General features: G+C 43.4%; 1 protein-coding gene across 3 annotated transcripts in view; it reads right to left on the bottom strand.

The window, feature by feature from the left end:
* The window catches only part of LOC138206973 (receptor tyrosine-protein kinase erbB-4-like), a 214,241-nt gene that overhangs the window by 27,618 nt on the left and 171,380 nt on the right, over window positions 1-15,243 (bottom strand). For 2 of the 3 annotated variants that reach the window (XM_069163915.1, XM_069163918.1), the window contains exons 17-20: window positions 14,980-15,112; window positions 7,892-8,014; window positions 6,977-7,075; window positions 3,888-4,073 (exon numbers count right to left, since the gene is read on the bottom strand). In XM_069163915.1, the coding sequence (XP_069020016.1) occupies window positions 3,888-4,073; window positions 6,977-7,075; window positions 7,892-8,014; window positions 14,980-15,112 (541 nt within the window). The remainder of the gene's footprint in view (window positions 1-3,887; window positions 4,074-6,976; window positions 7,076-7,891; window positions 8,015-14,979; window positions 15,113-15,243) is intronic. The other variant, XM_069163917.1, reaches the window with a different exon arrangement.

Below are 15,243 nucleotides of genomic sequence, written 5' to 3'. Positions count from 1 at the left end.
CTCTGTTCTAACTTTTACAGCTTAAGTAGGCAATTTACAGAAATGTTGAAGTATTGCTGTAACTAAAGACCCTGACTATCTCTTTCTCTCAAGAAGCACTTATGGCACTTTGTATATGTTCACCAAAAGGGCACAGAAAGTCCTTTTGTCTTGCACCATACCTCATGTGGCCTTCAGTATGCAGTAAAGACCTTTTGTGGAGCACTCTGTTATTTTCATACCTTCTCCCCTCCCTCCCTCCCTCCTGTCCTCTCCCATAAAACCCTATTCAAAGCAAAGTGAAGACCAAAAGGAAATTATTCTCCCCATTGCGAGAAAATTGTGCGTCTTCTGAAGGATGCTCTTTCTCCAGAAGAAGTTCCCCATCATTATCTTGAGAGCGCAAAGATCACTCAGAGAAGACGCTGTGAGTTATTTATTCGGCTCACATGCCCAAACACACGCGGGCATGTGTTCAGAGACGCGCAGAGACACACCAACACACCTGTGAAAGCAAAGACACACAAGTACTCATCGACACACCACAGAGAATCTCTGTTTCTTTCTGGCTTGGAAAATATCTCGGGGCTATGTGATGGAGGACTTATGAGGAGGATCCAAGAGGCTAATACAACACAGAATAACCGAGCTACCGGGTTTCACGCTGGGAGCATTTTAACTCCATGTGATCGGTTTGTGTGGATTACAAAACATTTCCTGTTAAATATACTCCCTGCTGGAACTGGGAACATATAACTGTACTGATAAAGAGTTCAGTTCAGTCATCTGGGAGACTTCTTGCTACGTTTTTAAGCCTCACCGGTGACATAATTCAAGGGATGGCAGCGTCTGTCTGGTTGTTCAGTTCACCTTTTTAGTCTACACTGAAATATCTCAACTTCTTGACCAGTTGACATTGACATTTTGAAGACTCTCGTGGCATTTATTAAACCCCTGAAGATTCATCTCAGTTTATCAAAATTACGTATTTAGTTTTTTTCTAGAAATGAAATCAAATAAAGTGTTAAAGTGACTTATATGTAACTCTACACATTTGTCTTCATTCAGTCCATGTGGATCTATGAATATACAAATAGTTCCCACCTCTATCTCCACCCAACCCTCCGCCCTTCACCTGCAGCTCCATGCAAGTTGACAGGATTGGTCCCTCAGATATGTGCCGTATGAAACCCTGAGCATGAGCACTGATCTGCCATGGTCCTGATTGCCTATTTCATTCATTGTATGTATTCTAGCCTATAAAACACAACCCATGAACATGTTAGTAAGATTAAAAAACAATCGGATTTTCATTGGAGGAGCTCTTTACAGCGAGGGCACCATTTGGAATAACTTATTAGAGCTTCTGTGGAAATGCTTGAACTAATTAGTGGATACTCTATTTTGAAAACAAATTAACTCGTTGAAATTATACACTTAGATGTGGACACTCCAAATGTAATGTTCTAAGTCATTTTAATATTACTAATCATGGCCTGTTATTAGGCTCCTGGTGGTGACAGTGTAGCTCACACTCTGATAGCTTTTATTTATTATTAACAATAATGAAAACAATAAAGGATAGGAGAAGTGTCTGAAGGGCTCAGAAATAGAGAGCTGATTCACTAATTCGCTAAATAGAAAGAAATGATCAGTGTATGATTTCCAATCACTCAAGCAGTGTCAGTCCAACTCTGCATCAAGAAGTCACCAGAATGAAAAGTAGTAGTTGCTATCAATCACCATCAACTGATTTACTGAATTGAATGTCATAGTGCTGTGAGGGTCGAGGACAGTTTTGAATAATCTTTTCCCTCACTTCCAGAACCACCAAGAACCTGACATTTCCCCTGCTGCTGCCACAGGTGAAATCGAATCCAATTACGGCAATAAGTACCTGCTTAAGTAACCTGTTCCTCAAGCTCGTGGGAATCATCCATCAAGAGGGAATGAAGGGTTAAGCCCTCCCACCTAGCCTCCCCTATGCCATGAAACCAAAGCAGTCATCACTGACTCAGATGGATGAAACAGGAGAAGACATTGCCTTTAACGATGACCAATACGAATCAATTCCAATCGTGGGACTGATAAAGGAGCGATTTAGGAGCAGGAAATTATCTGAAGAACGGCCCGTGACAGGCTTTTCATGCACAGTGGGTCATTTATAAACATGCAATTAATGGGTTTAGTGTTTTGTGATGGGCCACTCGTTTGCAAGGGAGTTAAAGGCAACAATCGTGCATTGGCTGAACACTGGGTCGCCATTTAAAATAAATGACTCCTGTTGTACAGTAAGTCTTTCATAGTTTGGTTTTCTTTGCAACAAGTTTGAATACCACTTCCACAGTTTAAAACACTCCATTGTAACACCATCACAACCTTAGTTGCAATTCCACTTTCTATCTGATTTCCTTAGGATGTTTTAAGTAGTAAGCACTAGAAGTGTCTAATGTATTTTTCTTGCTGTTAGTCACTGACTGGTTTAAGATGAGTAGCCACCCTCATAAATGTTCTGCGGTAGGGGGGAAAAAGCTGTTTGTATTTCTTCAAACCAATCACGATCATTTTGGGTGCTGCTAAGCCATCGATGCAGCGACGATGCCCTTGCATCATCATGTAGGATGGGAACATTTGCAAATAGGGAGATGAGCCCTGGCATACTAATGGCTAAAACCCTGCAAAGAACCAAGCAGGCTTGTGTTATTGCATGAGCTGAATATTCGTCAAAACATGCGATTCTCAGTGTCAGATTGTTGGTAGTGTTTCTTGTGGTAACACACAGGTAGTAGAAAAGGAAAATGTTGACTGACAGTCAGCCAATGGCAGGTGTCGAACAACGTTCTACATCTGGCGAGTCCGACGAGCACAAAATCAACTCGGGTAAGAAATATTAACAGTTGTTGTCTAAAATCCTTTCAGCCTGATCAGCACCAGCAGTAAATCAGACATCTGTCAGGTCTTCTTTTGCTGCTCCTGCCTCCAGAGCTGCTGGGGGATGCCTTTGGATCACAGCAGATGTCTGCCTGCACAGCATGTAATAGCAGCCCGGCACCCTACTGCCATCACAGATTTATAACTCTGAGAAGTTAAATCTTACCCGGCAGTTACACTACGAAACAGTCATGCTGCATCGACTTAATTTGCAAACAAAACACAATGTTCTTTGGGTAAGCAAAACCACACACAATATTTCAAGCCTTACTGCTGTTTCAATGATTCTGATAGCCGATTTTGTTGTGGTAGCAAAGACTGGGATTGTAATTTGAACATTTCATGCACCATCATTCACTTCCTAAAAAAAACAGCGCAGTGAGCTTCAAAGAGAGAGTTCAAGGCAAACAGCCTGTCTGTTGCTTAACATCAGTGACTTACAATGACATTGTGAAATGTTGTGAAAATGATCAGTTTGTCAAGACCTGAGGACAATTAAAACCAATACAAGCAAACCAGAAAAGATTCCTACTAAAGGCTTAACACCAGTAGACTTGGCAGCTCTGTGTTTGTGCCCCCTAACATATAGCTCCTGCTCTGATTCTTTATGATTGCTTCGGATTTGCACAATGTAGATTATTACACAGCGCCATTGATTCTGGTCAATAACAATGGAAATCTGAGTAAGTACAGCAACCGACTGAAAGGTCACACAAAAGCTGTTTAAATACAAATTTGGAACGTGCAATGAAATCATATTTCTGCAAAAAATTGAGCTTGTTTAGTTTGACACTGGATTTGGCAGTCCTCTGCATGTCACTATCAGTCAAACTCTGGCTGGGAGAAAAGGAAGGCTCATGCAACATAAACACAAACCCATAAAATCTGGTACAACCTTCACCCCTGCTAACACATACAGTAACACACAAAAGCTGCAGCAGACGCCGGCCTACTGTGACCTGATTACGGTCACTTACCTTTGCGATTTGGACACACCAGTTGAGCAGCAGCTGCGATCCGATGTTGTCCTTGTGCTCGTGCACGTAGTCGAGGAGGCAGCCGTGAGGCATGAGTTGGGTGACCAGTTGGATGGTGGGACTCAGGCAGACGCCCAGCAGACGCACCAGGTGGGGGTGCTCCATGCTGGCCATGATCAGGGCCTCCTAGGTGAGAGGGAGAGGGGGGACGACAAAGAGGGACTAAGAAGACTGTTGCATTTTCAAGGCTGGTAATGAAGGGCTTTCTTCTCATTCCTTGACAATATTCTCAGGAAGCTTTAGCTTCTGCCTGCCAGTAGTGATGCAAGTAACAAAATATTAAACTTGGTGATTCTTGCAGGTGACGTAGAAAGCCATTATTTAGTTGAACAGAACTATCTGATGATCCTGACAGTTTTACTTGGGACCTTTGCAATGTGTCCCCACCCTGAGATCAGGAACCACTGGTATACATATTCAGTTCAATGAGAAGCATGATGTTCTGCTTTTATAGTGGAATTTAATGTGTCTGACTGTGCATGTATTATCCATGGATAAAACTGCACTGTGCTCCAAAGACTTCCTACTGGAGGTGAAGTTGGATGCATAAATTAAGACTTGCGGGCTGATGACTGTGTCTGTATGCACAGCATCTGTCCAGAGTATTCTCACAGTGAGAGAAAATCCTGCAGAACCCTTCTTCTTCTTCTTCAAAGCTGCACAAACACAAGCCTTTTTCATCTATATTTTAGCATGTTTAACACAGAGGTCCTTGCATCAACACAATTTAAACACCAAAATGGGAGTTGTGCTTGGTTGTAATTCCTGCTGCTGTCTAACACAAAGTTACGATGTGTCTGATTTCATGAGCTACTTCTAATTGTTCGCTCTCGTTTCATTTGGCGTGTTAATGCAAATGCATTTTCTCTCTTGCCTCTCATCTCTTTCTGCAGCAGATGGACCTGGAGGTTTGAACAGTTGGGACTCAATGTTGGGTAATTGTTTTTGCGGAGCTGCAAGCAGAAGGATGTGTGCTGGTGATGAAGTGTTATGATGGTGAGGACTGCTACTCGTGGCCGGGGTGTACATGCATTACGGCCGAGCAGAAGCTGCACTTAGTGTCATTGCTTAAAAACACTCAACTTCAGTCGTTCTATTGCCTCTCTCAGGCACTCCCCTCTCATTCACGCAGTCTGACATGCGGCCACACTTGGCGGCTCTCTAAAACACTCAGGCTCGCACACTCAAGGACACACACACTCGCTATCTTTGCATACGGCGAGTGGTCGAGGAGTTGTATATCCAGGCTTGGCCCAGGGGCAGCTGATAGATAGATGAGGTGCCTTTTTAAATTTAGATGCTAAAGAATGAGCTTCGAAGGAGAGAGCTGGTGGTGTGGGTGTGAGTAGATTATTTCTAAACAGGAGGGGGGCAAAAGGCCACAGGGAGGCTTTTGGCTCCATCAGTGTCCTGATTTAAACAGAGCCTCGCGGCACAAAGTAGTGCCACTACGCCTTCACTCCATAAAACCACCTGCTCCCTCGCTACAAACTACTCATACAGTTCCAGCCACCTCTTCACCAGGCATACCTCGCACTTCGGGATCAAGAGAGGAAGAAAAAGAGAAGGAGGGAGGGACGAAATCTGTGTGTGTAACAGAAAGAAGGAGACAGCGCTTTCATTCTCACTCAGTGATCTCAAAAGACCCGGGAGTCGTAAACTATGTCGGGCTAAACTCTTGCTCTTGCTTTCTACTCTCCGGGCACACGTTACGAGGACTTGTGTGTGTGCATGGGAGTGCGTGTGTGTGTTTTGGTTTCTCTCTCATCTCCCTGAGCGCTGACCTCCATTACTGCGGGCTGACCCTCCTTTCTCACTCACTTGCTCACTTTCCCACACACACACACACACACACACACACACACACACACACACACACACACACACACACACCGAGTGATAGACTCACAGAGCCCCTCAAAGCTGCTTCATGTTTCAGCATGTGTGTGTGTGAAGGTGGAAGTGTGTGTATGCATCAAAACACACTAAATTAGTGTATTATTAGGACGTTGCATTTCACATATCAAATAATCAACTCGTTCACTCACATTCACATATTTGCCAACACAAGCAAATCACCCCACATCTCTTGAGGCCGCCACCACCTGGGAAAGCTTTCTGTAGCAAAGAGTGTGGTGTTTGGTGTGTGTGTGTGTGTGTGTGTGTGTGTGTGTGTGCGTATCTGTGTGGACCTTGGGAGTGTGTTTGGAGCTAGCACTCCAATGGCTAGTTTCTCAGTGGCGAGGCGTGAGCCTGCCTTTAGATTGCTGTTTAACAAGCCAGCAGACAGAGCATATTGGCTCTGGATGGACAGAGATCCCCGCTGGGAGGAACACAGAGCATGGAAGAGAGGGAAGATGTGGGGAGAGGAAAAACTGGGCAGGAAGGGGAAAAAAGGAGGTGGAAGTACAGTCAGCAGGAGGATTATGAAAGGAGGTCAAATAAGACTAGTTTGCGTTATGGTTAGTTGTCAACTGGTTGTGGATAATGATTCATTCATTCGTGGATTGTTTCAGGGGGTTACAAGAACCAATGTCCATATATGAGCATTGGAGAATACCAATATGTAAAATGAATATATGAATATGTAAAAAATATTAGTCACGAAGACCTGCGTGTGAAAAGAAAGATGAGTGAAGGATACTGGAAGAAAGGGGAGAGAGGAAAGCGGAGAGGCTGACAAAGATTAGATGGTAAGAAGTGGAAACTTCACAGCTCACTCTCTTCCTCCTCTTCTTCTCCTCTCTATCAGTCCTGGATTCCAATAAAGCCATATCTCATAAACAAGTGCTGTTTTTTAATAGAGTCTTGTTCAATACATGCCCAGCTGTACAGCGCAGTGCAGTTCACTTTATTACAGACTCTGACTGAGATGGTGCTCTCATAAGAATTTACCACCAAATGCACAATCCCACAAAGTGACAGGCTCAGCCATCTCTTTGACAGGACTAAGACTTTACGGCTCAGACACACAGGCGTGAGCCACACAGATGAAAATAGACACAAATTGTTGCGATATAAATACTCACGTCCATGAACTCCACGTTGGCTTTCGGACCGGTGGCCTCGTTGAGGATTTTAATAGCCACGGGGATCTTCACTGTCTCACCTTCTGGGACCCAGATGCCCTGAAATATACAAGCAATCACTATAAATGTGTTGCTCTAAGTCTCAATAAGCATGCCAAAACACAGCTGGATGAGTTTGATTGGTAGTGGTTGTGTTTAACAGTGTCTACTGTCCTGCTAGCATTCCTCTGCAGGTCATCTAAGCTACCGTTGTTAAATGATGCTCGGTCAAAGCTGAGCTCTGATGGCCTGCTTATCACTGGAAGAAATGATTAAATATTCAAAGCACCTGGTTTGTTTCCAGGTGAGTCTAAAATTATTTTATAAATGAAGCTTAAATTTATCCACCTGCTCCAAGCAAGCAGCAGTGGATCATACAGCTATAAATTGTATGCAGGATAAATGAAATAACATTTTCCATAAAATTTAACAGGCACATCAATACTGGCATTGAGAGGAGTTTAGAGCTGCTGGAGGAAGATGCAGTATGTATTCAATGAGTTTGCTGAGTTTCGGGGTGGTATGAATAATTTTGCCAAGGGCAGTGAATTTGGCAAGCAAACGGCAGTTTCCGTTCCAGGTCCTTGAGCCGCCCTAGGCTCATGTCTGACAGGAAACTTTGGAACAAAGGGAAATGTTTATGCTTATTGTTTAGGTTGTCGAGCAGAGTTGCTCTGCTGGTGAGAGGGCAGTCTGTTGAAAGAAACAATGTGCTGGAGTATCTTCTTAGTCATTTAGCTGACTCACTGATGTTTGATTTATAATGTGGAGGGTGAACATTTGAATGAGAGCTGGTGTGTGGATAATATACATGCGCACGTACACATGAAATACAAACAGACAGAAATGCAGACACACACACACACACACACTGACCTTGTAGACTGTTCCAAAAGCTCCTGAACCCAAAATCTTGACCCTCTTCAGCTCCGTCTCTTTCAGGATCCGCAGCTGAGCCTGGTTCGGGGCCGTTCCACTGGGGGTCAAGGGCTCCACCAGCTGAGAAACACACACACACACACACACACACACACACACACACACACACACACACACACACACACACACACACACACATATTAGGACTATTTATCCCACTTGCCACCTTGTTTTTATAGCAACTGGGTGCCAAAAACATGAGAAGGCTTCCTCACAGCGATTGCTTTTGTTATGAAACTACTGAAATCCTGAAGCGTGTCTTTCTTTTGCTTCAAGTCAGAGTATTTTTAACCTCTTGTTCTTGGCACTCTGAATGCTAAAACACATCTTAGGAGCTGTTGAGAGCATGCATTTGAAATAATAAGTAAAAAGCAGGTCTTGAAAAGTGCGGCACAAGGTGAACACAAAAGATTTTATTTGCGGCTCCAAATAAATAAGGAGCCAAAACCATTGACTGTCCTGTCCTGATAGCTATGATTCATTCTGCAATACACACACACACACACACACACACACACACACACACACACACACACACACACACACACGAAATACAAATAATTCAGGGGTGTGAATGTGAAGTTCTGTCAGAACTGCCAGTTAGCAATGTGGACTGCAGTGCGCCCACCACTAAGCAAATCACAGTCCGGTGTCAGCTGCTATCACAGGCGACAAAGAGTATCAGTTCACCAGCTGTGCACATACAAAACAATTCCAATTCAAGGTTATGACAAGCCTCCTCCGTGCTGCCTCCCCGCCAGTAACAGCTGACACTGAACAGCATCCTAGCAGCTGGCCTGGCCACCCGCCTCACCACTAGCCGCTGAACAAAGCCTCGGCTACTAAATATAAAGAGCAGGAGCTGGCACCTGAAACCGAGCTGTGAAAAGATCTGAGCCAGAGGGGACACACACACACACACACACACACACACACACACACACACTTATACACAAACACACATAAACACACACAACACGCATTTCACACCATAACACAAACCTTCACACACACAAAGTCAATGCCTCTGATCAATACATGTCTTAATGAGCCTATCAGCCTATCGGGTCCCTCATTCGCTGTGGTTTATCAGCGACATAATCACCCGGCTCAACCACGGCCATCAAACAATATAATGAGACTATATATCAGTCGGTCAGCCATACAAGCACTTACTCAATGTGATATAAAACCGTCAGTGCAATAGGGCCGGCAATCGCAGTGCCAGGCCGGTCCGCAGAATGGATGACATTGCCTGCAGCCCGGGAATGACATGTCGTTTAATGGCTGTTGTTATGGCGGGGCCCGAAGGCGCCGTGTAAGCCTGCTGTGATGTCATGGCAGGAAGTGGGTTGGCAGACGGAGCAGAGGGAAGGAAAATGACGAATACATTCTAAAAGAGACGGGAAGTGGAAAGCATTGAGAGGATGGCTGAGTGATGGTGTAATCATGGTCAAAACCTCCATCTTAAGCCCGTCATTTTGTCCACTGGTCCATCAAATCTTATTGTCTTAAAACAATTGCAAGTGTGGAAATAAATATCGAGACCTCCAGGACATTCTGGAAAATGTCATATATTTGAAAGCTCAATAGCATCTACTACATGCAAAGAGAAACTGCTCAGTCAGATTTTCTTTAAAAAGGTCAATAATTAAGTTTTGATTTCAACAAATAAACTCTTTTGAAGAAATTGCATGGCTCCATTTTAATGTTTTGGATACAAGACAGCAATCTGAGCTATGTTGACTGAACAGCATTCTGTTTTTCAATTTTTTTTTCTTCAGCGTTCAACAATATTCAGTGTAAATAACAAGGACTTCATTTTCTGAAGGGAATTCTTCTGCTCTCATTAATTGTTAACTGATTGTGTTGTTTTAATAACCCTGCATATTAATGTAGTAAATTCAAGTTCCAATGATGATTTGAATGCATAAATAAACAATACACAGTTGCTTGTGAATGTTCTGCTGGGATTAATCAAGTCATTTCACAGAGCTTGCACAGTTTAGCGTGAGGACAACCTCATTGTTTTTCTTTAATGTTCAATATACACCAAATTTATGCCATCCGATGACACAAACTCTTCAGTTATACCCTGGGTTTAGCTATTATTTATGTACAAAGCACAGTTTTTGGCCATTAAATTAACTATTAAATTACACAGAATCACTGGCTGCTGAATATTTACCTCGACAGGAAGGACGAGCTTTGGTCACATCCATCATATCAGCCTGGTATTTGGGCAAAGAGCATTATTTGCATCAGTGTGTTTGTGCATACATTGAATGAATAACAATAATACAAGTGACGCTGTGGGTGGAGAGACACAGAGGAATTTGGAAAGAGAGAGAGAGCAGAGATGAGGCGCGGGGAGGCGGTGACGGAGCAGTAATAAGAGCAGATGGTGACAGGCTGTAGCTGTTATTGTTTCATTAGGACGAGGCTGGACTGGACTGGGAGGAGAGGGAGAGGTCTATTAAATAACATACAGACCCATGGCCGACAAAAGTCTCCTGAGCTCGTTCTCACTCACACACACTCTCGCCACGCCACTTTATTTACCAGCTAATAATGCACTGTGCCTTTGCCAAATGAGCTCCACTGGTGGCACGGTGGAGAGGATTCGGCTGCTTCATTGGACAAATAAGCAGTATGTTCGAGCCTCGAGCTAGAATACATTCACAAAATTATTGTGTATTGAATAAGTAAACAGTGTCCTCAAACATACAATTGCGCTGCAAACCCTCGGGTATATGCTTTAATGTTCACATTACCGATTCAAAATGCTACATTTGTTGTGCTGTGTAATTGAAATACATTGAGGGGAGGCAACACTGTCCTGCTGCAAACTTTTGCCTCGCAGCAATCACAGTAGGTGGAGCTGGAGCTGCAATACATGCACGATCATTTTTTTCAAATAACACTGTGTTGTCTTCAATATTTTGACTACTATTTATAGATATTCTACAAATGTAGGAATTATAAAAAGCCAAATGACCTAATAGTGGTTCAGGAGGCTTATTAAGAAACAAAACTTCCAATGCAGGACATGTGGGATAAACATACGAGGTTAAGTTACTCCAACACTGTTTGATGCAAAAATATGCATCTTATTTTTTCTTGAATTTACACTCTGAATCTGTCTGGAATAGTTAAATATCTTGTGTTCCACTGTACTTGGGGAGCCACGATGTTACAGTGAGCTCATTAAGACAATTGGCGCATAACAGCAACAGAGGATGCCCATCAGTATGCAAGGATATTCGTATGAGTGAGCTAACAACAGCAGCAATGAACCAACTTTTACTCTGCTATATGCATTTAAACTATATTTTACTTTTTAGTTGCTTTACATTCATTCTAGAAAGCCAGTTTACCTCAAACAGGGACAGTAACTGGCACAGAAAACATCTTCTTGGGCTACGCCTAAAAAGGAAAAGTCCTCTCCTGGTCCTTTGGAAGCTCTGGCACTCCTCTACCATGCCCACACCTCATTAGCTCCTGATTGGCTGAACACACCTGATCCAGCTAATCAGCAAAGCAAGAAAAACATAAAATCTATGTCGTGCCGGGATTTCTGCCAGGATATGTTTTTCCAGTCTTCAGCTGTCCAATTCTGGTCTGCCTGTGCCCACCGCAGCCACGGATTTCTGTTCTTGGCTGACAGGAGTAGAACCTGACGTGGTCCTCTGCTGTTGTAACCCATCTGCCTCAAGTTTTGACGTGTTGTGAGTCTGGGATGCTTTCCTGATCAACTAAAGTTGTAAAGAGTTGTTATGTGCCTTACTGTAGCCTTTCTGTCAACTCGAAGCAGCCTGGCCTCTGACCTCTCTCGGCAACAAGGCGTGTTTGTCTGCAGAACTGCCACTTACTGAATGTTTCTGAGCATTTGTTTATTCTGATTAAACCTCAAAGATGGTTGTGCATGAAAATCCCAGGAAGTGAGCAGTTTCCGAAATACTCAAACAAGTTTGCCCCCCGTGAATAACAACAACAACAACAACAGTGCGACTGTCAGAGTCACGAGAAGATCTGTGAGATGTTGGATATGAACATTAACTGAAGCTTTTGACTAGTACCTGCATCATTTTCTGCATATGTTGCTGTTTCATTAGATATCCTGACGTGTTTGGGGTAAACGGTAGTTACATTTTTTGAGTAAAGTGAGAAGTCAGAAATAAAATAACATACAATTTGTGCCAGTTTTACGGATGACTCCCTTAAATTCCAAAATATGTTTCATAATATAAGTTTCTCATCTGTTTTTTTGTGGCTGAACCAAAATTTTGGACTCTCTGTGATCTAAAATTTAACACAAGGTTCAGTATAATGAACAATGTTTGGCTGCACTACATACATTTGTAATATTGTCCCATGCCTCCGTTCAGCCAGTCTGCCCCAGGGCGAACCACAGGAGCTGTCCAGCTCCCTCGAATTCTGAAATCCTTCTTGTAAGAGAGCAGAGGAGAGCATGTACGCAGCACGGGAGCTGTCCACACCCTGTGGTGCTGAAACACTCACATTGCCCATGTCTGTACAAAGCAGCTAGAATCGGACTTTGGGGGGAAGTAGGAGAGGGCGATTCTGAGCGCATTAGTCCTGCTTCATTGGACTGGGGTCAAAGTTCAAAGCCTGGAGTTGAGTTACAACAGTGAGGGGGCTCTGCTGTTCGTGCCGTCTCTCCCTGTGAAAAGTAATTTGTTTTCAGAGGCTTCTTTAAAAGGCAGCGCGGTGTAAGATGGGCTTTTTTATATTAGTCTCCAGACTTTTTTCAACATGCGTGAGGGAGAGGGAAAAAACTAAAACACAGAGACAGAGGGTTAAAAAGAATAATAAAATGTGTGTTCAGAAGGGAGGGAGACGGATAAATAGAAGTACAGAGATCAAAATGGAGAACAGAAAAGAAAAACGAAAGGTGAGGACACAAGAACAGACAGAGAATACTAAAACGGAGAAAACAAATAAAGAAATGAAATATCTGTGTGTTTTGGCACACATGTGTCCTTGATATGGAAATGGCGGCTCAGTGCTCAGAACACATTTTGACAGCAGGTACTGGAGGCATCTTTTCCCTGTCTGACACAAGAGGTGAACTCTTTGTTTAAAAAAAGCTATGGCAGATAAGGAGAGAGAGGGGGAGTCCCTGAGCCTTCGCTGTCCCCAAATCCCTCATCCACACAAGCTTGATCTCCATTCACAGGCGCAGACTCGGCTCTATTCTTCGTTTGAATAGAGAATCCACATTCACCAGCCATCCAAACCCTATCGCATAGTTTCATCAGCCAAAAAGAGCCTTTGGAAAGTATGATATAGACTGAAAGAAGTGCAGGATTTGTTTAGTATGCTGGGTAGGTGAGAGTAAAGAACAGCATTCAGACAGAAAGTGAACAGGGAAAAGAGGATCTGTGTGTGTACACAAAGTATGCATGCAGTGTGAATTGATACATTCAAGAGAAGTATTTAAATTCCAGAGTGAGATGAAATAAGAGGTGGCATCAAAATCAAGTATTTCATGCTTACTTTAGCAGTACGACCACCAGAATTAACACGAATGGGAGCATTTGGGACTGAAAGTCGTATTTTTCTTTTAGCTTAAATGATGGAAACAGATTACAAATTGGCTTCCCTGCAGGCACGAATCATAACTGTCAGGTAGTGGCGTTTTCACAGCTTTGTTCTTCCCCATTCAGCTAATGCTCTTATACACGATGACCTACAAAGACTGATCAAATGTCATGCTCAGGACACCACTCCAGGTTGCTAATATGCACGCATATGGCTGTTGTGGGGACTGGACCTGTAACCTACTCTTAATGAGTGGTCTGTCTAACCTGTAGGCCAACCTGCCACAGGCGTTTAAGATTTTATTATGTCTAATTACTTTTACACCCAATTAAGTCTCCTCGGAGGATGGGGAAATTGACTCGACTGACTATGTTTCATGTTCTCCTGGTGGAGTCAAACTGTGCACGAGCAAAAATCAGCCTCAGGACAACTTTATGCATGAAGATGCAGAGGGGTCAAGAGGATCCCCCTCTAGCCCGATGCTTCTCAGCCCCTCCTTCTCCGTGACAGTACATTAGCGAATCTGCTTGGACTGAAGACTTCCCTCCAGGTCAAGCGGCTGTCAGCACAGGGCCTGGTTGATTAAGATGGATGCGCATCGCCGGGATGAGGCAGAAGCTGCCCATGGCCGCCCTCTTCCAATTCCCGTCTCTGGCCTGACAGCTGTCTATAACACTGCTGCCTCTACCTGCAAATTATACTAATGCAGAATGACAAGCAGCCTACCCCACTCCTACAGGCAAGGCCACTCAGCGGACCTGCAGTGGTGACATAACTGCTGGAACACACACACAGGAAACAGGGCAAGAGTGTCTTCTCGCACCACAAAAGTGATCAACCAAAGAACGAAATCACACACTTGCACATAAACCCTGCACTCACCTGCACTCAGTATTTGACTTTCTTCTTTTTATATAAAGTCTGCTCCGCTACGTAATGCTTCCCATAAATGAACCTTCTTCAAGGCCAGATCGATGGGCAATGGCGGCCATGCATAATTTTAAAACCTCCTGCGCTCTGCGTGGTTTATCTAAGTACCATCGTCAAGGTTTAATGTTTCAAGGTTTGCTTATGGATGCACTGCACCTTTGAGCTAAAGGATAAGGACAAAATTGTTATAAAGAGCAGAAACCCATATGAATGTCCCATCTAAGAACTAAGTTGAGCTTGTGTGTTGAGCTTAATTGGGAAACACACACATTCAGAGTAAGGCAGCTTTTTTTGAAGAATCGTTTCCTCTCTGGGATCAATAAAAGTCATCACACTGCTGTAATTTGTTGATGATAACTGAGGATCTTTCGTAGAGAAACGATTAACTGTCAGACTGTCTCTCAAGAAATTTCTACTATACAAAAAAAGCTAGAGAAAATAACAATACCCTGTTTTAACTGCTTAAACAAGCTTTTCCTGCGGAAAAAAAATGATTAAGGTTGCTGTTGGTTTGACCTCCACCCTCTCACCTCCGTCTCCAAGAAGCGCCGCAAGGCCCTCTTCTTCTTGATGCTCTTGCGTCGAACATATACGGCCACACTGAGCGCCAGAATGACGATGATAAATAGCCCGCCGATAATGCCAGCTGCTATTAGGGGTGTCCTGTAGAGATAGAAGAAGGAGAAAAAACATTAATATTGCTGAAACATTAAGAAACTAAAAGGCACTTTGAAAGAAAGTGCAAACCTCAGCTGGTGCTGACAAATTGTCCAATCTGCTCTTACATGCCCAAA

This window comes from Embiotoca jacksoni, unplaced genomic scaffold, assembly GCF_022577435.1.
Source record: "Embiotoca jacksoni isolate LCO1_2020_lvr unplaced genomic scaffold, fEmbJac1.0.p SCAF_30, whole genome shotgun sequence".
Taxonomy (NCBI): domain Eukaryota; kingdom Metazoa; phylum Chordata; class Actinopteri; family Embiotocidae; genus Embiotoca; species Embiotoca jacksoni.
Note: the sequence above shows the minus strand (reverse complement) of the source record. Positions and strands in the feature narration are given on the sequence as shown.